The 24,018-nt window shown below is 43.0% G+C and overlaps 1 protein-coding gene across 1 annotated transcript in view; it reads left to right on the forward strand.

The window, feature by feature from the left end:
* luzp1 (leucine zipper protein 1) overlaps positions 1-24,018 on the forward strand; it is an 85,545-nt gene that overhangs the window by 49,097 nt on the left and 12,430 nt on the right. The window contains exons 3-6 of the mRNA XM_080413678.1: positions 6,376-6,794; positions 7,421-9,701; positions 10,219-10,826; positions 12,969-13,142. Of these exons, the coding sequence (XP_080269804.1) occupies positions 6,663-6,794; positions 7,421-9,701; positions 10,219-10,826; positions 12,969-13,142 (3,195 nt within the window). The 5' untranslated portion in view covers positions 6,376-6,662. The remainder of the gene's footprint in view (positions 1-6,375; positions 6,795-7,420; positions 9,702-10,218; positions 10,827-12,968; positions 13,143-24,018) is intronic.

Raw genomic sequence — 24,018 nt, forward strand, 5'->3', positions numbered from 1 at the left:
CTCTCACTCACTCACTCACACTCTCTCGCTCTCTCTCTCTCTCATTCTTCATTACTACTTCCAGCTGTATTGTACGTATGAGTATGTGACACAAAAGAAAAAAACCTTGAACCTTGAGAGTCCATGCCAGCCTGCTGTCCCTTCCCTCTGGTGAGATAACCTCTTGCTGCCAGTCAGTGCAAGTCTCAATGCCGGCTGTTATCAAGAGATGGTCATCAGAGGGCAAAAAAGGGCAGTGAGAGGTCAAGTGATGAACTTGAAATTCCTGTCCAGATTTCGGGAAGTGAAAGCTCTAGCTCTTAGGGGGAATTATCATAGAGCTATTTTAGAAATGGAGAGGGCACTCATTTCAATGAAAGTTGAGTTGTGGTGGGTTGGGGAGTTGGGGTGAGGGTTGGATTGTATGCCTCCTGGTAGGGCAATATATCGATTTTATTTCTGTATCATATTAGACTAGATATTGTCTGGGATTTTGGATATTTCGTAATATCGCTTTATGGCATAAGTGTTGCTGGTATGAATAACCATTTTTATACTTTCAAAAATGTTTAAACATAAAAAAGTTATTATAGCTGATCTTCAAGTAAATAGCCTAGTATCCAGGGCCGGTTCTAGGGGGGGGCAGGGGTGGGCAGTGCCCACCCAAACGTGCATCCTGCCCACCCAATCAAAATTTGGGTAAAAAAAAAAAAAAAATATATATATATATTTTTTTGCCAACTTTTTTTTTTATCATAAAATATTTATGTAACATTTATTTATTTTGATTGGGTGGGCACCATAGACTGTAAGTGGGCACCGTGGGCAGCATTTTAGACCCACCTGAACACGCACCGCTTAGTGTCTCTCCGAAGCGGGGGGGTGGGGGGACTGTGACGGGCCGACTGCTCGCAAAACCCACACACAGAAAAATGAAGCAGAACCGTTTGGGGCCCCCGAAAACCCCCCAAATGGTTTTGGGCCCCCCAAAAAAAAATTTCGCCGCCGCGCTGTGCGCGGCGCCGAGGAAGCCGCCCCCCCCAGCATTTATTAATGCCCCCCCAGTTAATAATTTCTGTATCCGGCCCTGCTAGTATCCACACAAATCTTTGTGAGCTTGAAGCTATTGTGAGCTATTTTTGAGAATCTTTGGGGGGAAGAATTGATATTATCATCACAATACGATATTATGGTCACAATATCGATATTGAGTTCAAATCAAATATCGTGTGATGCAGGAGGAGCAGGAATAGAGCCCCTGTTATAGAGGGAGAAGCAGGCAGTGATCTGACTGTAGGAACAGGCTGGGCATTGACCCTGCCTAGGCAGTGCCCGGTCCACCCATCATGAGGAATGTGCCTGGTTGGGTCAGCCGAAAATCTGAAGGGGGGGCAGTCGGTGGGGAAGGCGACCCTTCAGATTTTCGGTAATTGACAAACAAAGCAAAGAGCTGAGGAATGATGAATGATTTGGTCGCAGTTCCGAATACCTCAACCACCCTCTCCCTCCCTACTTCCTTCCCTGTTCTAACTCCCTCCACCTCTCTTTCGAAGCTGTTCTTGGTTAAACAATTCCACACCTCTTTTCTTTTTTTTTTACCATGGTTATGAAGAAAAATCACCCTGCAGCACTATGAATGAGTGACTTTCTGAGCATGGATGTGCGTGAAACCGCATCTGTGTGTGTGTGTGTGTGTGTGCGTGTCTGTGTCTGTGTCAGTGGAACAGGTCATCTTTCATTCAACCTGAGCATCGATGTGGACTTTTTATTATTTCTCATAATTGCTGCTTAAAGCTAGGCTACATTTTAAAGATCACGCTTAGATAATGAGGTAGGTTTTCAGTGTAGGACACTTCGGCACATTGACGGGCACAATGGTTGTTTGTAGATCAAGAGTAAAATCCTTTATGTTAAGATAATGTACTATGAATATGAGAGAGTATAACCTGAGAAGAACTCGGAACCCTTATGGGTCCACTCGTGTACATTTTTACACTCTCACAGTTAAATTAACACTCAGGGTTTTAGTGTTGGTGATCTGTGTTATTTATGACCCCCCTGCTACACTTCATTGAGGTGCCCATGTCTTTGATTCCACCCTCTACTGCCATCGGTGATTCCACCCTATACGGGCATTGGGACCAAATTGTCTTTCTCCGTACCTGCCCTTCTCCCATTTCTCTGTGCACTACCTCAGCTCTCACCCTCTCCACTCTCTCCAACTTCCTCCCTTCATCCCCTTTCTTATTTAATTTTTTTTTTCTTTGCATCTCTCCGTCCAAGCTCCTAGTCCTGTCCCCGACTCCCCAGTGTCGCTAAATGACGCTAATGAGGCCTCATCTCTGTGATAAGTCAGTCAGGTTTGTTGATTGGCTTGGAGGTTAGCCTCCGTCAGAGACACGTTGCGCACGTCGCTCCCTAAAAGCATGGGCCACTCAGCCGTGCCTGGTGTGTGTCTGAGAGAGAGAGATGAGGGAGGTAAAAAGGTAGGAAAGAGAGAGAGATTGAAGGCAGACTGCCAAGACGGAGTAGCTGGCCTTAGAAACAGCCATTACTTAACCAGCGACAGGACTCAACCTGTGTTGAATTCTGAATTATTTGTTTATGAACATTGCAACCATTATAGGCTGCTTGTATTGGGAAGAGAAAAATGACACAGTATAATAATTGTCAAGTTTCAGATCTCCTAAGCTCCTCAAAAATCCAGAACAACCTCCTTTAAGCAAAACCAACAGTGACACTCAAAAGATGTCTCTCTGTAGTATGTAAACTGGAACAGAGAAGAGTACCTCATCAGTAAAACAGTTAGGCCTACTGCATAGCTTTATTGTAACAGGTATCAACTGCATGAACCTAGTGTCTCTATTATGGGGCGAACATTCAGCAAATATAGCAGATCTACAAGCTCACAACGTGTCATGTTGCAATGCATTGTAAATTTGTAGATTGTACATTTTCGGCAAAGAGATTTTGGTGTAGAGGGAAAAAGGAGGGCCAAGTATAGACCCCAGGGGGACCCCAGTCAACTGAGGGTTTATTAAGTGGTTCAAATGTCCTCCTCAGGTACTTCTGTTTCCTCAGTATACGTAAGCCTTGCCGAGCCATGGGGCCCATAGGGCAGGAGCCGATCAGTATAGCATGATAGATAATACCTCGTTTTCTCCAGAGCACAACTTCAAGGTCTGTCATAAAGAACAGAATTTAACTTATTAAAATGTCTCAAGCCAGCGAGCCCACTCTGCTTGTTATGGACATATTTGCCTGTTTAAAAAGCATTTTGCTTCACTGACTGAATGCAGTCCTGGCCTAGGATCAGACGAGACAGGTTTGTCAGTTCGGACTATGCAGACCACCATAGCTTTATGAGAGACAGACAACAGAGAAAACGTTGGCTTATACCTCACATAACAAGCAACAGCTGGGCAAAGCTACAGTAAGACAAAATTATTTTATTGACTAAGGTGTTTTGGCTCCCAACCGGACAGCTAGGCAAGCAGTTTTTTTTTTCACTGTGCAACTCAAACATTCTTCGTTTGTCTTTTTTTGTTGTTGTTCCACTCCTCTTTTCAATCCTGTTTTGCTTAAGTCATGCACTCCCCCAAGACGAACACAAACCACCAGACCTCATGAAAGTAGAAAATAATTAAAACACAAGAGCAAAGCACTTTGATTTGACATAGTATGTTTTTTATTAAATAATCGTTGCCATACTGACTCTGGAAGCTTATTGCTTTGGTGTTCAACAAGACTTTTAATTAATTTGGGGCAGAGTGACTTTTTTTTTTATTTTTTTTACTAAGAGAAGATATATAGTATATGAATCCATGCTGAAGTATCCCGTAATAACAAGCTGTACCTTGCAGGGTGCATTAGACCGGGGCATTTTCCAAGCATGTACGTACAGAGTCCATGCAATGAAAAGATTAACTAAATTAAGTGGGAGTGTTATTACTTTACAGCTAAAGGGCTAAAGTGATATTTTTGCTGCAACTGAGTGCATGTACTGTAATGTTGAAGAACTGTCTGCAAACAGCAGTAGCGTTTTATGTGTACTGCCATGTAGCTTTAGTTGTTGTTGAACATGGTATGGTACATTGTGGTAGAGAAAGGGAGGGGTAGGGGTTTAAGGGCATCTCATTGTCTGGGGGGTCGATAAGTGATGATGTGTGCAGATGTTTCTTGCCCCCTACCCCAACCACCCCCACCACCACCACCACTCCGCAGATCGATGTTCAGTCAGTCGGTGGGGGAAGGTTGCGGTTTGAAGAATGATGCCAATGATTGAAGAAGTGAGCAAAATGGGATCTACACACTAAATCCTCAGTGTCGGAGTGGAACATTTGACCCTTTTTGCACTCTGAGAGTTAAATTAACACTGAGGATTTTACTATGTAGGGTAGACGCTACTAGATAGTAGAGCAGGAAAGACCTGGTTACCTGAATCATTCATGAGACGGGCACAGTAGGGTCGATGCATCTAGATGCTAATAGGACTGCTTATAGGACTGCGTGTGCGTGCGTTTGTGTGCGTGCGTGTGTGCTAATGATCTGTGTTCCCATCTTACAGAGGCTTGCTGGACCTACAGAGGGTAGAGGTTTGCCTCATAATGAGAACTGTATAGTAGCACATTCATCCACTGTTCACCATCAGTTCTTCACTGCCACAGCCACTGTCAGAAAAACACTGGTGTTCTAGGGCTGTCCACAGAGTCCATTAATTGTCTGTTTGGTCTCAAACAGAAAATAAATAGTTTTTTTCCATAATGAGCTTTAGTAATTTCCTGAGAAATAATATAAGTTATTTGTGGTGCTTTTACATGTGGGGAACTCTCATTTGTCTATTATATCAACTAATCCATTATGACAAAGTGATAAGATTTTCTTTAGTCAAGGACAGCCCTATTTTCTTTTATTAGAGTTTGGTTACTACAAATCTAGAAAACAGTAATGCATCAAAACAACAGAGCAGTTACACGGCTTTGTCACATCCTTACACCCCCCCCCCAGAGATCATGAATGGTGTAGTGTTGTGATGCTGTGACAATGATGTGACCGTTGCCATGGCGAGGAGCACTGCACATATGTATGTAGACAGAGGGGAGGGGGCATGCGAACGGAGAGCCAATGTCATTGAGATATGCTGCTGTCAGCTGAAATAGGGAGGCAGTGAGAAATCAATGCTGGGATGCTGGGATGCTGGGATGCTGGGATGCTGTGTGTGTGTGTGTGTGTGTGTGTGTGTGTGTGTGTGTGTGTGTGTGTGTGTGTGTGTGTGTGTGTGTGTGTGTGTGTGTGTGTGTGTGTGTGTGTGTGTGTGAGATTCTGCGAAACTCCTATCCACTTACTCAGACGGAAGCAGCACATGATGTTTCACAAGGTGAAACACAAGGCACCCAAACAGAAACATTATGTATGCACTTAGTGTAAGCCTGTCTGTTGTGCTGATACTTTTGACCCATATAATGTGTTATTTCCATAGATTTTGGGATATTATTGACATCTGTCTGAAAAGTCGGTTTATTTTTGGCCAACTGTGAAACTCATTCCTAGCCTCAATTAGAGGAGAATAATTTCCCGTAAATGATTCTCCTCTTGTCAGATTATTATGAATTAGTTTCACTGTACATTCACAGAACACATACACATGTAACATGCGTATGTGTGCTACATCTGACCTACCACTTATTTAGGTGTATGTGAATGTACGCAAACTTTGGATGTGTTCTTGATTTTGGCCAATTCTGTCTCTCCCTTAAAGCGGCAATGCGGAATCTGTATAGTGTATGAGTATGCTAATACAATATAACTAGCACATCTGCAGTGGTTGGAGGTGGTCTGCCTAACGTTCCATTGAGAAATGAGACCCTGACCTTGGGTAGGAGACTTACTGGTTGACAAGTAGTACCGCCTGAAGCTCATATGCACAGTATCTCCCCCGTCCAAGCAGGGAGTCTTGGGAGAGTAGTAGTTACTGTAGGTCTGCCATGCTGGAGACCTGGGTTTGAATCACAGGACAAGAAACTTAAAGATTGCAGCTTTAAGGTTTGTGTTGCTACCGGGCGGAACTTAAAAAACATATGCTGGTTGTGCAGCTCTGCTACTAACGGCGTGCAATCAATTACTGTCTCTTTCTCCCTCTCTTTTCCCACTCTCTCGCTGCATTCTTCCTTCTTTTGCCGTTCTCAGGTTCACCTCGGCAAACTTTATGCAATGTTACTGAAGATTTTGCAACACTTATTCAACATTTCTTTCAATGTAGTCTTTTTCTCCCCGATTGCTCCTTGTGTTAATACGGAGGTTTCTGCTTACCCAGAAACACTGCCACAATTCAAAAGGCTGCCGTTGACGATCCGGTGGCGATTACTGAAATAATTGTTTGCTCTTTTTCTCCTGCAGATGACGTATGCTCATGCTGAACATCACCCTGAGGGACACACAAGCCCTTAAAACTACAACCAGGAAAGAGGAAGCTGAGGAGTGCCATAGTGGGAAAGAAAAGGGGCACTCCCCACCCCCACCTCCCATCCCATTGAAACCAGTTATCACCTGGGCCACCATAAAACACTAAACAGAAGTCAAAGTACTGCCACACAAATGTGGAGCTCTCGAAACATTGTCATCAAATAACGTCACCCAGTTGAGAGCAAAAGCGAACCTGACATACGACAAAGAACTGTGCAGCCATGTCTGAACACAAGGACATGACGAATCGCCACCTGCGGCACAAGCTGCAGAGTCTGGGGCGAAGGCTGGACGAACTGGAGGAAGCCACCAACAAGCTGCAGAAGTCTGAAGATGAGCTGCTTGACCTACAGGTCACTATTTGCATGTGCAATATCCAACCTTTTATTCAATTTTAATTTGTATTGATTAAAGGTTTCATGACATTCATTTTCATATATATATATTTTTTATGACCTCAATTACACCCAAAAAACCTTAACTTTGAACATTCAGTGGAATTTCTGTGGTCTGGGGTTTTCTGAATAATTAGGCAAAAAAAGGGCTGGGATTGGCCCCTGGACTTTGACGTCATAGTCCATTAATCCAGCCCCCTCTCCTCCCCGCCGGAGCAGAGGCGATGATTGACAGTCAAAATCCCTCAACAGCGACACCCGCAGGCAAAGATTTTTTTTTTCATTTCAGTTCAAAAGGCTTTAGAAATCGGAGAGAAAAAAACCTGCCATGGATCACTGGAGTGGACTTTTCAGTTAAAACATTTTAATACACGTTTGAAGGACCATGATAAAGACTTTTAACGTGTTGTAAAACTGAATGTCATGAAACCTTTAAGAATACTTTTGTTGGGACATGGTGTGAAGGAAATGTACATGTGTGTGTTTGGACTATGTATATATGTCAAGAAGAGGAGGAATGAGGTGTAATTTATTAATAAATAAGGAAATCAGTTATTGAATGATCAACTCTCTCTCCCTTGCAGGACAAGATCATCCAAGCAGAAGGCAGTAACTCCTCCCTGCTTTCAGATGTGGAGGCTCTAAGGAAACGCCTCCTCAAGATTCAGGGCAAGGACGAGGAGGTGCGCAAGGCTGAGGATCTCTGCCGCACAGTAAGAGAGAAGTTGGAAGAGGAGGAGAGCCTTACCCAGGAGCTGAAGGCTGAGATTGAGTGCCTCCAGAGGAGGATGGCTGAACTGGAGAAACTAGAGGAGGCTTTTGGGAAGAGCAAGTCTGACTGTGGCCAGCTGTGCCTTAGTCTCAATGAGGAGAAAAACTTGACCAAGAAGCTCTCATCTGAGTTAGACGCCCTCAAGGCCCGTTTGAAGGAAGTGGAAGGGTCAGAGGTTAAGTTGGACAGGGCAGAGCAGGCCTTGGCCGGAGAGCTGGAGAAGCTCAAGGGGTTCACACAGACGTTTGTGAGTGAACGCAAGAGACTGCTGGAGAAACAGAGGGAGGACGAGAAGATCATCATGAAGCTTAGGGAAAAACTGGAGCGTCAGAAGAACCGCCTCAGCACCACAGCTGACACCGGCCATGCAGACCTCATGAGGTCACGGATCGAAGATGAATTGTCATCCACCGGCCTCCTCACCAGCAAGCTGACCGGACGCAAAAAGAGCCTTGACTACCTCAAACTGACTGACGATGTTGTCGGCCTGAGGAACAAATCTGAGAACGAGAAGAACAGCAGCCTGGAAGTTTCCGCGCCAGACGAGGACAACAAAGTGAAGGAACTGACTCAGGAGGTGGAGAGGCTGAAGAACCGCCTCAAACAGCTGGAGATCGTCGAGGACGACCTAAAGAACTCAGAGTCCAAGAATGGAGAGCTCCAGGAGAAGTTCCAGACAGAACGGACACGGGCCCGTCAACTTTGCGAGCAGGTGGAGCAGCTCAAGACGCAACTCTGTGCGAACAGTGGAACCGGGGGAAATGGAAAGGGTAACCTCGGCAATGGAAGTTCCAACCTTTGCCCGAATAACCCCGCTAAGGTCCTGGAGAATGGCAAAGCTGAGAGCGAAGAAATCGCGTCGGTAGGTTTCAGACAGGAGAAGCCCAAATACAGAAGCGCCGCCGCCATCTCGGAGCCAAGTTCTCCCAAGCACAAGAACAGGGAGCTGTCTCCTCAGCATAAGAGAGAAACCAAGCTGAGGAGCAAAGAACTGAGTCACTCCGAGGAGAACTCTCCCAAGTCTGTCAGGAGAGCCCTCAGTCCTGCTCACAAGAGCAGGAGGACGCCCAAAACCATGTCTGATAATGGAATGAGAGACAAGGGCAAAGGAGAAGAGGAGAAGACGAGGGGAGCCTCTCACACCCCTGTCGGTGTGTCTTCTAATGATAACAAGAAAATGTCTGTCCTTAATCGCTACCCACCAGCAGCTACCAGCAACGACCAGAAGCCGTGGCGGACGGCTCAGAAGCCGAATGACGGAGAAAGCAAAAAGAGCAAAGTGGAAAAGGTTTCGAAGTTGTATGTCGGTAGCGATAGTGAGTCAAACAACTCTGACATAATGCCTGAGAGCTCTGGCAATGTCAACAGCATTTCTGCACTGGAGAAGGAAACGGCATCTGCATCAGATCAGGAATCACTGGACCAGGTCCAGGACTCTGTCCCCATCCCCGTCTCTGTCTGCGGCCTCTCCAAAGCCAATGGATCCTTCAAAGCTTACAGATCCCATGTCACTCCACTGTTGCCTAGTGATCAAGTGTCAGAAGGTCATTCGTCTGCTTCTGAGACAGAATCCACTGGATCAAGGCCATCTGAACCGGAACCCGTGACTGAGGTGGCGGCTACACCTATAAGCAGTAGGACTACAACCCCCAAGAATCCCAGACACTCGCGTGTTCATGACTCAAATTCAGAGGGTTCCTCATCCAGGAGTTCCTTTGATGAAGAGCTCCACAGCAGGCCGCTATTGGCCGAGGGAGACCTCCAGGTCCAGGAGCCTGCGTGTACAGCATCCGGGATTGAGATCCGACGCGTGTGTAGTCCGCGCGAAGCGCTAAGATCAAAAGCCATCATCAAGCCTGCCATCGTCGAGACTGACAGGAAGGAAGTGATGATGTCAGAACCTTTTGCCGCCAACGGTAAACCCAAAATATCCACCAAACCTATCCTGACCACCAGCAATAAGATGACCAGTAGTATAACCATCTATCCCAATGACCCGAGCTCCTCCAGAAGCAGCAGCCGCAGCAACAGCCTGTCCAGTGAACCGACGTCAGTCAAAGAGCGACACACCTCCACTAGTAACATTCTAATAGGTAACGTTAGGATGCTTCTAACCTTGTACATCAGCTAGATCTTTACCGTTACCCTATTCTGAGAGGAACGTTTGCCGAAAATAGTTGATCTACAAGTTCACAGTGGTCTTGTAGATCAGCTATTTCCAGCGAAGAAATTAGTGGAGAGAGAAATAAAATAGAGGGCTTAGTATTGACCCCTGGAGGACTTTTTCTGTTCACTTAGCTTTGATGAAGGTCACGCGCCGAAACTCTTCAAATTAAAATAAAGTGGTGGAAATGTTTTCAATAAAAATTATTGCATATCTTAAACAATTCACAATATATTGATTCTCACTATATTAATTATGCACAGTTTATTTTGTTTGTACAGTAAATATAGCTAAAGGGTTATGGAAGCAGAATAGCTAGTGGTTATGATGAAATGGCAAACACAAAAAGGTTTATAAATAGAATTGATTTAATTTTGTGAACCACATTATGACATATTTATCATATCAAACGCTAAAGTGTGATTTATTTTTTGGCTTACTGCCAGGCCCCAGCAGCACTGAGCACCGCGGCAGCATCTCCATCCCTTATGAGATCTCCATCCCCAAGAGTGGGATCACCCTGCGGTCCTGCCAGGACCAGGACTGCGGACCCGAGGACCAAGAGGAAACCTCCCCGACACTGGGCCTGCATGAGAGATGCATGGAGACCACCACCACCGCCAGCCACCTCTGCTCCCAGCGCAGGAGCTTCAGCTTGCAATCCCCAGACGCAGGCTCGGCCGACTTCAACAACGACACCGAGTCGGGTTTCGAGAGCAGCAGCAGCAGCAGCACCACCACGGTCACCAGCTGGAGAAGCCAGACGTACGGCCCACATTCCCAGGACGACAACTTACCGGAGATGAGGAACGTCACTGTGAGGAGCACATGGAGGGATCGGGCGGCCGTGCCGGTGGACGAGACGGGAGCACGAGGAAGAGGAGAACCGAGGATGATGATGGATGGCGGGTCAGAGGATGAGGCAGAAGCCACGACTACATGGAGGGCGTACCGTGCGACCACTGTACTCGACACGGAGGAAACGCTGAACAGCGGGCTGGGGTGTGGAGGGAGCATTGCTGCGCAGAAAGGAGCCAAGCCTTCCCCTGCTGAGGTGAGCAAATGACTGAATGACTACAGTGTGGCTACAGTTGAATGAGGAAATGAGGAAATTAAATTAAATAATGGTACACAGTAAAATCCTCTGTGTTAAAGCTGACATCTAATGTTTCGTTTTGCGATGACGCAAAACGACACATTTGACGTCATTGTAACAATTCGCCAAGAAATACACAGAAGGCAGGGTATTTTTTCCCATGCTATCCAATTTATATCCTCACGTCAAAATAATGGGATTTAGGTTAGTAATCTGCACACGTTTCCCTTTAATTTAACTCGGGCCCCTATTTCCACGCCGCTGATTAACGCCAGGCGCAAGGTCTTAACGTGCGGCATGTGGGTGTGTCCATCGCAATGTTGCTATTTGCACAACGCAAAAATGTGGCAAAAGGTCTCTGCTCACCGAAACATTTAAACAAGATAAATCCAAATGCAAGTGCATGGCTGTTACTGCGTTCACGGTACCCTAATTGTCTAATATCTAACAGACATCTGTGATATTTTGACATATCAGTTTAATATTCACATGCATGAGACAACAGGCAACAGGCAATACTTGCCGTGCGCAGGGTGCACGGCAAGTATTGCCAGGAGGATGGATTCTTACTGTACATGACGAGAGGCAGGTAAGCTGTTTGAACACATGAATAAAAAAATGCTTCTCCCGCTCTCTCTCTGTGTAGTGTGCGCAGACAGGTCCGACACTTACAGTATATACTGCTGATTACAGAAACATTTTAATCACAGATATTAGTTGAGAATTAGGTTGGAGAATTAGGTGTGCGGAAGAATCTGAGAGATTCGTTGTGTGTTTGTAAAAGTATAAATCATATACGTGTCTTTGGAGACCAGAGCGCATGCAATGAGGAAAGAGAGACAGAGGTAGAGACATTTTCATGCGGTTAGGGTTCCCGAAGCAGTTTATTTCTGCTGCTAAATATTCTCAAGTTGAGCTTTCGTTTTCAACTGAACGGTGGTGGGAATTGCTTAACACATGAACAGACAAAACAATAAACAAAAGATTAATAAATGCAGATTATGATGGTCTTTATGCGTGCGATTCAATGACCAATCGATATCCATCTCAGCCCTACTCACGTGATGAGGAATTAGCATTGAGTTTATGAGGAGCAAATACCTGTTGCACAGATGCAACAGCAAAATGTCAATTTAAATAGTAAATGTATATTGTAACCAAGTCCATACCCGGTGAAGTGGGCAGGCAAAAGTAGTTGCAAATGTGGGGTTATTGCTTGTCCCGTCGCGCCCCACACACCCCCGCCGCGTCCCGTCGCACCCCCTGCGGTTCCCGTCTAAACCCATGCCAAGCACACTGGTCCTTTGCATAATGTTTGCATATTATATTGTGATGTCCATGTCAGATGTCAAATAAACCAAACTATGAAAAGAGTCACGTCTTTGGAGATAGGAACACTTGTCCCAGTAGTTCAGCAGCTCGTCAGACAAAAAGAAACCGCAGCAAATGGGGTCAGCTTAAAAAACAACAACATTTTAAGTGCAAAAAAACTAGTCGTAACATCCAACTTTCCGGTGTTACTGATGCTCCTCTCACAGACAGATGATATGTCCTGGAACGAAGTTCTTGTTGAAGAACGCCAGACTAACTAAATAGTTACAAGCTCTCTGCATGAGCTAATGTCCACCGATTTATTACTACTGAGTAACTGAAACAGTAACCAAAACACCCAAGCTATCACTTTAATACAAGAATAAATTAACAGCTATGAATGTGCAAGTAAAATATGAAACCAAGGTGGAATAGATGAGAAAAAGGCAACAGCTAATGTTGCCTCCTAGTTATGTTAACCCATTCAAACCGGGAATGCATCTGTGTAACCACTTTATCCATATTTTATTCTTTGGCTATGCTAACATTTGTGCAACATATGTATTTTTTAAAGGGAAAATGTTTGACTTAAATCTTTGCTTCTGGAGGTCCCTGGAACTAAATATTTTGAGATGGGGGTCAGCGGCCAAATACATTTGATTTTGGGGGTCCTTGACATGAAAAAGTTTGAGAACCACTGATATAGTAACATACGTTTTTCAGAAAAAGACATTTGTAGAATCGGAACCTCAAGTCTTAATGGTTTATGCCATCTATTTTCTATTCCAGATGTACATGCGTAGGATCAACAGTGTGGTCACCACCAGAGAGGTCCAGGAACCAGGGAGCCGACGGGCCAAGACATGCCAGTCCCCCAACATGGAGGCAGGGCCCCTGGGAAGGACTATACCCCATGACCCTGTCAGCTCGCAGTCCTGGGGCCGTTCGCACACTCAGCCTATGGTAAGCTGTAGCCGTTACGCATTACAAGCTTTTATTTTTGACTATTAGCATTTTATTTTTATTTGATTGAATTGTAGGTGTCGATTGAGAATAAAATAATATACCCGTACGTGCTCATGTTAAGTTAAATACATGTAACAATCTCAAAACTTACCTCAATCTCAAACTTACCTCAAATGCTTTGATGCTGAAAATGGAACACATTTTGTGTGACACCAAATATTTGCTTACTTCCTTTCCCTATTGTGCTCTTATCTGACTTGAAGATGAAAGAGTTTTTGCATCTTCAGACAGAAATAAACCGAAAGAACAGTTTCCAGGTTTGGCAACATGTGCCAGACATAATGCCAGGTACTCTGTCCTTTTGAGTGTGAGTAATGAACAATAGTCTGACAAAGTAAGCACCAACAGAAGCAAAGGAGCAAACATTCTTTTTCCCTCTCTGTTGTCTGAGAATAGCCCACCATGTGCAAAACATGGTCGTCATTAAAACTTGGCAAGGAAAGATGCATAGTACAAGGATCTGGCACTATTAATATGATGAATATTTCCTAGCGTCGATGTTCGACATATATTTTCATGAGGTTTTGTTTATGTTGGATGTCAAACGTTTCGTCTTGAAATATCACATCTGGAGCTTGGACGGCAATGGCAGATAATTTGTAAGCTTCAAACAAATACTTAAAGTTCCATTCCTCCCTTTGTAGTAAAAAAAAACAATCTGTGTAAGTAAGTGGTAGGTTTTTTTTGTGTGTGTGTTGGGAGGGGGGGTGCTATTTTGTTCCTTTTTTCTTTTTTACTGTAAATCTCTCGAACACGTCTGGCACCAGACAAGGTATGCAACATGAGCTGATCTCAGGCACAAGGCTAACTCTCACAGTGCTCTCTCCACCAGGCAAAAGCAAAAGTGCTGTAGGATTGAAGGTATTATTGGTCCCACGCAAACGGTTTCATCTAGTCTTGCCGATAAGAGAGTCTTGGGTGGCCCATAGCTGGGTAGAGATCGGAGGGCCGCTGATTCAACCGTCGGCCTGCCCAGCCTACTGTACATGTCGAAGTGGCGCAGAGCAAGACTCTTAGCCCTTAACATGTGAGCCATTTGAGCAGCCATCTGCTGGGTTGAGCAGTAAAAGTAATTTACCCTCTCCTGGGGACCAGCAAATACTCCCTGCTCCCTAAAAGCACAGCCACGGGGCCAGGCCTACCGTACGTCGCTCCAGACTTGTGCGTGTGTGTGTGTGTGTGTGTGTGTCGACGCCAGGCTTTGGGACTTCAAGCTTAGCACAGCACTTCTGTAGGCCCCGCTCCACTCCTGTTGGCCCAGTAAAGCACAAAGAGAAAAGGGTGGAACAGAAAATAGAGAGAGATGGAGGATAAAAAGAAAACAAGAAAAAACAGAACCTCAACGGGGGGAAAAGAAGGTTAGGAAAACCTCAAGTAGAAGAAAATAGCTTGCTTGTATTTCAGTATGCCAGCACTTCACTGTCTGTGGCTCTGCCAAGCTGCATTGCTATTCCACGCACACACTCACATAATTGAAGATGGTTATTGTTCAAAGGTTTACCTCTGTGTGGGTGCGTGTGCGTGTGTGTGCGTGTGCAGGGGTGCTGGGGTTGTTTGTACGTCTATGTGAGTTTGTGGTGTGTAGGACATGTGTCAAGCGTGAAATTACAAGGTTCCATCTGCATTCAGACTGTTTCTGAGGCATAGAGCGTTAAAGTTTACGTATCCCATACACTAAAACTAATGGCACCCTTCAAAATTAGTTTTCTTTAATCCATTTTCTAAATTAACTTAAGCCACATTTAAAAGCTGTGATTACATAATACAAATAAGGACTTTTTATGTCGATTGAACACTGTAGTTCTTTGTGCATGCATGCATTCATGTGTTTGTGGATCTCAATAGTGTGCATGTGGGTTTGAACTCATGTATACTGTATAGTCCAGTCAAAGTTCATTATCGCCCAATATCACAAAGCAACATTTGCAAAAACATACAATTCATTACACACACACACACACACACACACACACACACACACACACACACACACACACACACACACACACACACACACACACACACACACACACACACACACACACACACACACACATTCATAGACATACATACTATACACACACACACACACATTCATAGACATACATACTATACACACACACGTACATTTACACACATATACATATAATTATTCAAACTTTATTTATATAGCACATTTCCAACGACCAAGGTCGAACCAAAGTGCTGCACAGAGCATATTAAAATACAGACAGACAAGAAAAAGAGAAAAGAAGTTAAAACTGAGAAAAAGAGAAAAAGCTAATCGAACTTGACAAGAAACAAGAAAATGAAACCACATATCAATATATGCAGCATATAAAAGGTATGCCGTGAGGGCCAGGGTAATTACACGGCAAACAGCGTTAAAAGCTAATGAGAAAAAAATTGTCTTTAGTAAGGATTTAAAAACCTCCAATGACTGAGCAGAGCGAATGTGGAGTGGCAGGGTGTTTCAGAGTCTGGGGCTGGGGCCACCGCAAGGCTCGGTCACCTCTGGTCTTGTTCTGAGTATTAGGCACAACCAGGAGCGACTGGTCAGCCGATCTCAGCCGATCTCTTAAATACAATACATACATGCATACATACATACATACATACATACATACATACATACATACATACATACATACATACATACATACATACATACATACATACATACATACATACATACATATAGATGTCTGTGTCCTGTCTCTTTTCATTGGGAACAAAAGGTTAAACAAGACATCAGAAAGATGAGGTGGAAATTACAAACTAGCAACAGTAATAACTCACTTGTCTATTGGTGTGTACAGTGTACTGACATGTGGCTGTAGAAACACTAACAAACTGCGAGCCCATAGCTACAATAACATGTCACTCTGTCACGTTGACAAACTAGGCTAGACAAGAGGCCTCTGGGCAGTTATCCTTGTGTTTTCTTCTGCAAATATACTAGACGTTAACGGTCATGAAGATTGATTTCATGGACACAAACACACAGTGTCCTATCTGCCATCGTCCATCATATTTTGTCATGTTTGACAAGTTGACAAAGATGTCATAATGTGTGTTTTTTTTATTTCATATAAGATTTATTTTTGGCATTTTATTTATGAGAGTGTAGAGAGACAGGAAACTAAGGGCAGACAGAGAGGAGAGACATGCAAGACAAGACCAAGGTCCTCGCTCGCGTTCACTGGAGCATGTCGTCTGTGCACTAACTAGCGGCAGTGTTGATTTCGTCGACTAAAACTATGACGAAAAAGGATCGTCGACTACCTTTTTTCACTGACGAAAACTAAACAAAAACTAAATAAAAACTAAGCTATGATGACTAATTATTGACAATTTTGTCAACAAATAAAAACTAGACTAAAGTGTTAGGGAAGGACTAGTGGAGAAGAGATCCAATAGAACTAAGATAAGTAATTTTATGTTTGGTTGTGTGTTGCGCTCTGAAAATAGCAGATCTACAAGCTCACAACGCTGCGACGCGTTGTGAGCTTGTAGATCGGCTATTTTCACCATGCAACCAAGTGTAAAATCAGCTTGTAGATCGGCTATTTTCACCATGCAACCAAGTGTAAAATCAGCTTGTAGATCGGCTATTTTCACCATGCAACCAAGTGTAAAATCAGCCATTAAGACGCCATCAAGGCACCGCCAACATACATTTTAGTCAAATGTAGATTTAGTCGACTAAAATCTTATGATATTTAGTCAACTAAAACTAGGCTAAAACTAAAACTTTTCAGATGACTAAAATATGACTAAAACTAAATGGAATTTTATTCATAAGACTATATGACTAAAACGAAATCAAAATGTGCTGTCAAAATCAACACTAACTAGCGGAGCCACCAGGCACCCCAGAAATGTGTTTTTTTTTATGTTGTGTTTTGCCGTACCCCATCAGATCTGCTGTTGAAAATGTTTTGTATTGTTATTGTCCAATCTACACACTTAAAAAAATCTTTACCTTATAAACTCTTTGTCACAGTTATCTTTGTTGTTTCACTGTTTATTTCCATTCTCCAGTGTAAACCACACTCCCCCCCATGACTGAAATAACTGGACAATTCTGAGAACCTGTTGGCAGGCATGCATGTCTTGCCGGTAGGCAAGCGAGTGTCCACCTACCTGCCGTCTGAGATGGCAAGACTTGGTGAATAGAATAGTTTGTCACCTGTTTCCAAATTGCGCACTTTGGTGGGATAGCTAGCTATGATGTAAATAGACTGGCTTAGCCTGGTTCCAGACGAATCTGCCTTTGCAAAATTGCATCGCACTTTAGCCCTCGGCAGATTAGGTCTGGTCCCCCTCAATAGAGATTTAATTTCTCTCCCTCCGAAGTCGTGAGGGACCAATCAGGGCCCAGTATCCAGATGTGGGCGGGCTTATCACCTTATTTGGAGCAATGACGTACAAGGAAGAACTGCTCTGATTGGTTCGTACAAGGAAGCACTGTTCTGATTGGTTTAGGTCTAACCAATAGAGTCCGTTTGGATCTTTTTGTAACCGCCCCTTGGAAAAAAATCTATCGTTGATAGGGACCAGACTAATATCCACGCAGTGTGTCGTGTGATATTGTCTGGCCACGCGAGGCTAAGACTGGCTACAAGCGGGCGCATGTCACGTCCACCCAGCCAAAGAGAGGACAGTGTAGCCAATGAAAACAATGGGGACATGGTTTGGGAAACCTTCTGGTGTGAAAGGCATACAGTGTTAGCAAGCCCACATGAATATTGACAAAAAAAACTTTCTCTCAGCATGTTGCTGTGCATGTGAGGTTATATATATCTATCTGCAGAGGCATCTATTGTGGATGTTAGCACACTATGATGTTGTTTTGTTGTTTGGTTCTCCCTTGTGGTTGATCCCTGTTCGTGGAGCTGCCTTTTTGAAGAAGTGACCTGGGGGTCACGGGGTACATGGTTGTGTTGTAGAACAAAGCTGTGAAACACTGCCTGCTTGAAGGTTCGTTGTGGAGGGAGGCCAGTTATCTGCTACTGAGGTTCTGATCTTTAGCATCTTTTTACGTTGAGGTACTGACCCACATAATCATTGGTCATTTTGTGACCTTTTGTCCTTTGAAGCACTGTTTCCACCGGTAAGATTGGGCGACATGTAGGATGATTGATCCACAATTTGGGGTAGGGCTGCAACTATTGATTATCTTCTCACTTTTGGATTAATCAGATAATTGTGAAGCTGTTTTTTTTTTATTCAAAAACATTTACTGTATATAGATAGATTTTTTTATAATCAATTGTGAACAATTTAATTAATTTAAATTGTGGATGTCCTATTTTCACTATTATTGAAAATAATTTCATTAAATTCTTTTTTTGTTATTAACTGTTTTACCCCTAATCCAGAGATCGACGCATACATAGAGATATACATACAGTTCGACAGTGTCGCACAAGATTAATGATGCGTTGTGGGCTTGTTAGTCAGCTATTTTCACTATTTAAATTTTAAAACATCACAAAAAATTAAAAAAGGAACGGTTTGGACATACAAGGTTTGCACCCGACAGCGACGACTACATGTGTTAGGCACGTGGACGAGCCTTCAGTTCGAACCTCCAGCCAGATGAGCCATGCATGACGTACAATAACACAGGGGCTGACATGCCCTTAGAGCTGTGATTCCTGTCTTATCACAGACACACATGTACACAAACACATACTGTACATGTGTATACACACATCCACAAACACATATAATCAGTCAGCACTTAAAGACCAAGACCAGACTGACTGACAGGCTGTGAGGAATGATCACTGATTAGTTTGATCCTCACGCACTCATATTCCCATATATGGTCAACAAAGTTTCTATTCCATCCTACACACACACACACACACACACACACACACACACACACACACACACACACACACACACACACACACACACACACACACACACACACACACACACACACACACACACATATCCTGCTCTACTTTGCACCATCATTGGTAAATGATGCATTTTGATAGCGCATTCTTTCCAAACGTGCTTTACATTGTGCAATACATTCATCCATTTACACAAGTTCACACAACCTGCGGTGGTAGAAACCATGCAAGGTACCAACCTGCTCATTGGCAGCAATTACGGGTGAAGTGTTCTTGCTCAAAGACACTTCGACACTAGCCCAGGGGGGGAGTCGACAGCGATCAAACCGGGAATCTTCCGATTCCCAAGCGGCCGTTCCACCTCCTGAGCCCGCTGCCACCCAACCCACCTCTTTGTTTCATCCGTCATCTCCCGATCTGACCCAGCAAACTGATTAGAAGTCATCTATTTGAAGACTTGAAGAGTGTCGTCAGGGTCACTACCTGAGTCATCTTAAGTCATCATTTTAAGATTTCATTGGCTATTAAAACATAGCAGATTCTACAATTTTTTTGAAAAAATCTTGGAAATGTGTGCAAATCTTTGAATATATTCTTGAAAGCAAACATTTGTAAAATATTTTGTTCCAGGGACATCCAGAGGCAAAGATTTTAGTTAAACATTTTTGTTTTAAAAAATATATATATTCAAGATTTTGCATACATTTTGCATACATTTTCAAGAATTTTCAAAAATAGCAGATCTATGAGCTTAAAGATCTGCTATTTTTGAATAGCCAAAGTATAACAATGGTTATAGCTCAAATGACACAGATGCGTTCCCAGATTGAACCTCAGCCCAGTGAATTAGACACACACACACACACACCCCCACACCCACGCACATACAAATACACAGACACACACACACACACACACACACACACACACACACACACACACACACACACACACAAAACCCCCCAGTTCATTAGTCTACTGTTCTCATCCTGTCCTCGTCTCTCATCGTGCTAGATAGCCCTGATCAGAGATGGACTATTTCCCCAAGAACTGGGCCCTGGATTGGCTCTGAAGTGCTAAACCAGCTGTGAGATGAAGAACGGGCCAGCTTGTTGTTATTTCTTGAATTCCTTCTGCCCAGTATGCTCAGGGTTTCTGCTGTCTTATGCTCACCATACATGGTTAGTGATGTACTATGCCTTGCTCATCCAAACCTTAGACTTGAAATGATTGGGCCACTGAATAGTAATGTAATTATCATTACTTAAAAAAAACTTTTTTAGTAAGCGGACTGTGTTGGCTATACAACATCATTTTTTTGGTTGCCAGGTGAACTGTTCGTAAGTATGGTCGAATGGCTTCTGATGTACCGGTATCGCTTGCCTGTTTGGAATTTCAACATATTTAACTCATTCAGTGCCACTGGACGTCTAAGACGTCCGTCAATATAAGCCCTGAGTGCCACTGGACGTCTTTTTTCTTTTTTTTTTGGAAAAAAAATTTCAGAACCCAAGATATGATGATTTGAAAATATTCTGCTCCATTCACTCTTTGTTTAACTTCTTACTGAAAAAGGCTGTATCTCGGCTCCTAAGCACTTTTTTTTACAATGAATTTTGGCTGTGGCACTCAGAGCCAAACTGCCATAAATAAGCCGGGCACTGAATGAGTTAATTTGGGTGCACAACCTCCATTTCCAATGGTTTTAGATTATGTTGTCAGAATGATGGGAGAATATAGATGATCCGGTGATTGCAGAGTCAAAGGTTGACAGCATTGAGCCCTATTATGAGAAGCTTGTAGATGAAGGTTCGGGAATGTGATCAATTACTCCACCACATTGACCTCCTTCTCATTGCTTTTCTATACTGCTCTGTCTCTGGATGACCTTTGACCTACAGTGTAGGTGTAAGGGTCCATTTGGTTCCATTTTTACACTCTGCAAGTTAAATGAACACTCAGGATTTTACTGTGTACTAAAGGCTGTGGTTTATTACAACAGACGACACAAAACGGCTAGACAATTCATATCGGATTAGGATATTGCTCCTGACGGCTAATATTGTGCAATTTGTCTTGGGAATGTAACCTTCCATTAAAGCTGTAATCCAGAAATTATTTTGATAAATACAAATGTTATTTTAAACTATTTGTACGGTAGAGCATGTTCATACAATATAAGTAGTACATCTGCAGTGGTTGGACGTGATATTTCCATTGAGAAATTCAGACCCTGGTGTTGGGCAGGACACCTACTGGTTGACAAGTAGTACTACCTGAAGCTCATACGCGCTTCCTTGGCCAAGCAGGGTTTTTCGCTCGGAAGAGCAGTAGAAGTTTCGTCTTCAACCTAGGTAGGACATGAAACTAACAGATTTGAATGCTTCTCATTCAGCATGGAGGGGATTTCACCATGGTAAGTAAATAAATATAAAAGTGCTTGAAATGAGCACAGGAGGAAATTACTTTTGATGGCCGTTGACTTACATTTCTCAAACCGTGGCCCTCTCTGTCATGTCTTCTTGTCCCTAATATGTGCTGAGAGAAGAGCGGACCAAAATCCTGTTAAGAGCAGAAAGTCGATCAATACTCATTTAGGGAAGAGACAACACTCCCAATTCCTTTAAGTGCCCTAGAGCGACTTAGTCTTAGACAAACTGATAGTTTATTGATTAGCTTTCCTTATTTTTACCTCATGTGTAAGTTATTTGGTTCTCATTTGTTTGACCCTTTATCACAGAGAGAGTGACACCTCTTCATAGGTCACAGTCATGGTATTATTATGGTCCTCTTTGGATTAGTGGCTTTCGTCTGACCTTGATGGCCTCGCTTTAGTTCCACTAAACCAAAGTGAATGGTGAACATTCTTTTGATTGGTTGGTCTGGCAACATACCAGACTGTACTTTTGCATTACCCACATAGTATGTAGTTCAAGGCATTCTTTGTTGATATTGGAATCCATTCCAATATCAATAAAATTAAGTCACCTTTAAAACAGTGGCTTCTTACTTTGTAAAGGCGTCTGTCCTCACCTCTGAGCACAGAACAGAGCAGCACTGTAGTATTTCCTCCCCACTGTAGCGGTAGGAAACGTCAGCCCCATCGTGAATGGTCTGTGAACTTATGTTTGGCTGAGGACAGCGGGGCCCGATATGGCCGATGAACGCGATACCAAAACATCCTTTGTTTGAGTCAAAAAGAAACCAGTGGCAACAAGGTGAAATGTGGGATTGGAGTTATACTTCAGCTGCTGTTTGCCTGATGTGACCCACACAGAAAAAAAAAAGGCCTCTGGAAAAGCAATCTGTGCAGGAGTTATAGTTGGACGGTGTGAGCTGCTGGTAGGAGGTTAGAACATCAAGACAGCAGATCCCAAACAAACGGCGTAAGAAAAGTGATTGAAGAATTGCTTTTGTTATGTGTGTTATAGCCATTAGAGAATGTGTTGCCTGTACAAAGTCAAAGATTGTAACATGAATTTATTTGTATAAGCAGTGTGAATTAAAGCTTCTCTGAAACGTGTCGCCGCGGGTGTCAAGAGCATTGTCATGCTGGAGATACATGTTGGATTTTGGCTTAAGAAAGCAACGAAATTTGAAATGATAGTGAGATTTAGTGCACTGGTACGCCTGGCTTGTTCTACAAAGACCTTCTTGACACTCTTTCCAGCTCTGTCTTTCTTTTTTCCAAGTCTTGATTTGCAGCTGTGGCTGAATCCTGAATGTCCTTATAGCTGCCTTGGGCTGTTCGGTTTCCCACCTTAAATCTGAAGTTTTCTCAGAAGTCAAAAGCTGTTGCTTCTCAAAAGTCCAGAAAGCAAGCAAGCTACCACTGACAGAAACGAGCTTAGTTAAGGATTTGTAGAGATTAAGCATCCATGTCTAAAGTCTTCAACGACTTTTCCATCAGAACTGGAGAGTCTCCAATGCTTGTGATGCATCAGTTCTCAGCATAGAATTTATACACAGTCCTGAGAGTTCATCTACCACTTGGGGGTTTTACAGTGCAGGTGGTAGAACATTACCATTTTCTTTACTGGTGTTTGTTTTTTGTCTTGTTTCAAATCATCACGTGGTGGGTGTAATGCAGTGGTGTAAAGTAACTAAGTACATTTACTTAAGTACTGTACTTTTCAATTTTGAGGTATTTTTTTACTTTACTGGAGTATTTCCAATTTTCAGTACTTTTACTTCTACTCCACTACATCTCAGAGGCAAACATTGTACTTTTACTCTACTACAATTATTTGAAAACTTTAGTTACAAGTTACTTTGCAATTATCAATTATTATATTATAAAACATACATTAACCACTTTAGCCCTATTTTATACATAGGCTATTTGAAAATAGCCGATCTACAAGCTCAATGCGACGCGTTGTGAGCTTGTAGATCTGCTATTTTCAAACTTTTCGTACTTTTTACTTTTGGTACTTTAAGTACATTTTGATACCAATACTTTTGTACTTTTACTCAAGTAAATTTTGAATACCTTACTTTTATTTGTAACAGAGTATTTCTACACTGCAGTATTGATACTTTTACTTAAGTAAAAAAGTACTTTTTCCACCACTGGTGTAATGTCTTGTTTCTGAATGTGACTTTCTATGTCTAATGTAGAACCTACTGATTGGTTTGTGGTGCAGTGTCCAGTTAGACTATAAGTGAACTCTATGTGCAGTACATTGGCAATAGCATTGATTCTTGTTGGGTTGTCATTTACTTTACCACATCATGCCAAAGGTGTCCTACATAGCAAGCTCTGCTGTTAATTTACCTCTGAGAGTGTGAAAATGGATCCATCACACACAGTGTAGTATGAACCTCATACCTGACAATTGAAGTGTTCGTCATTATTATTAGTATAGGCTAATTGAGTGTTCCGCATCCTTATACCGTAAGTACAGCCTTTCCAAATATTGGAAAGTGCAAGTATT

This window comes from Gymnoscopelus braueri (genome assembly GCF_963280865.1).
Source record: "Gymnoscopelus braueri genome assembly, chromosome: 19".
NCBI lineage: Eukaryota > Metazoa > Chordata > Actinopteri > Myctophiformes > Myctophidae > Gymnoscopelus > Gymnoscopelus braueri.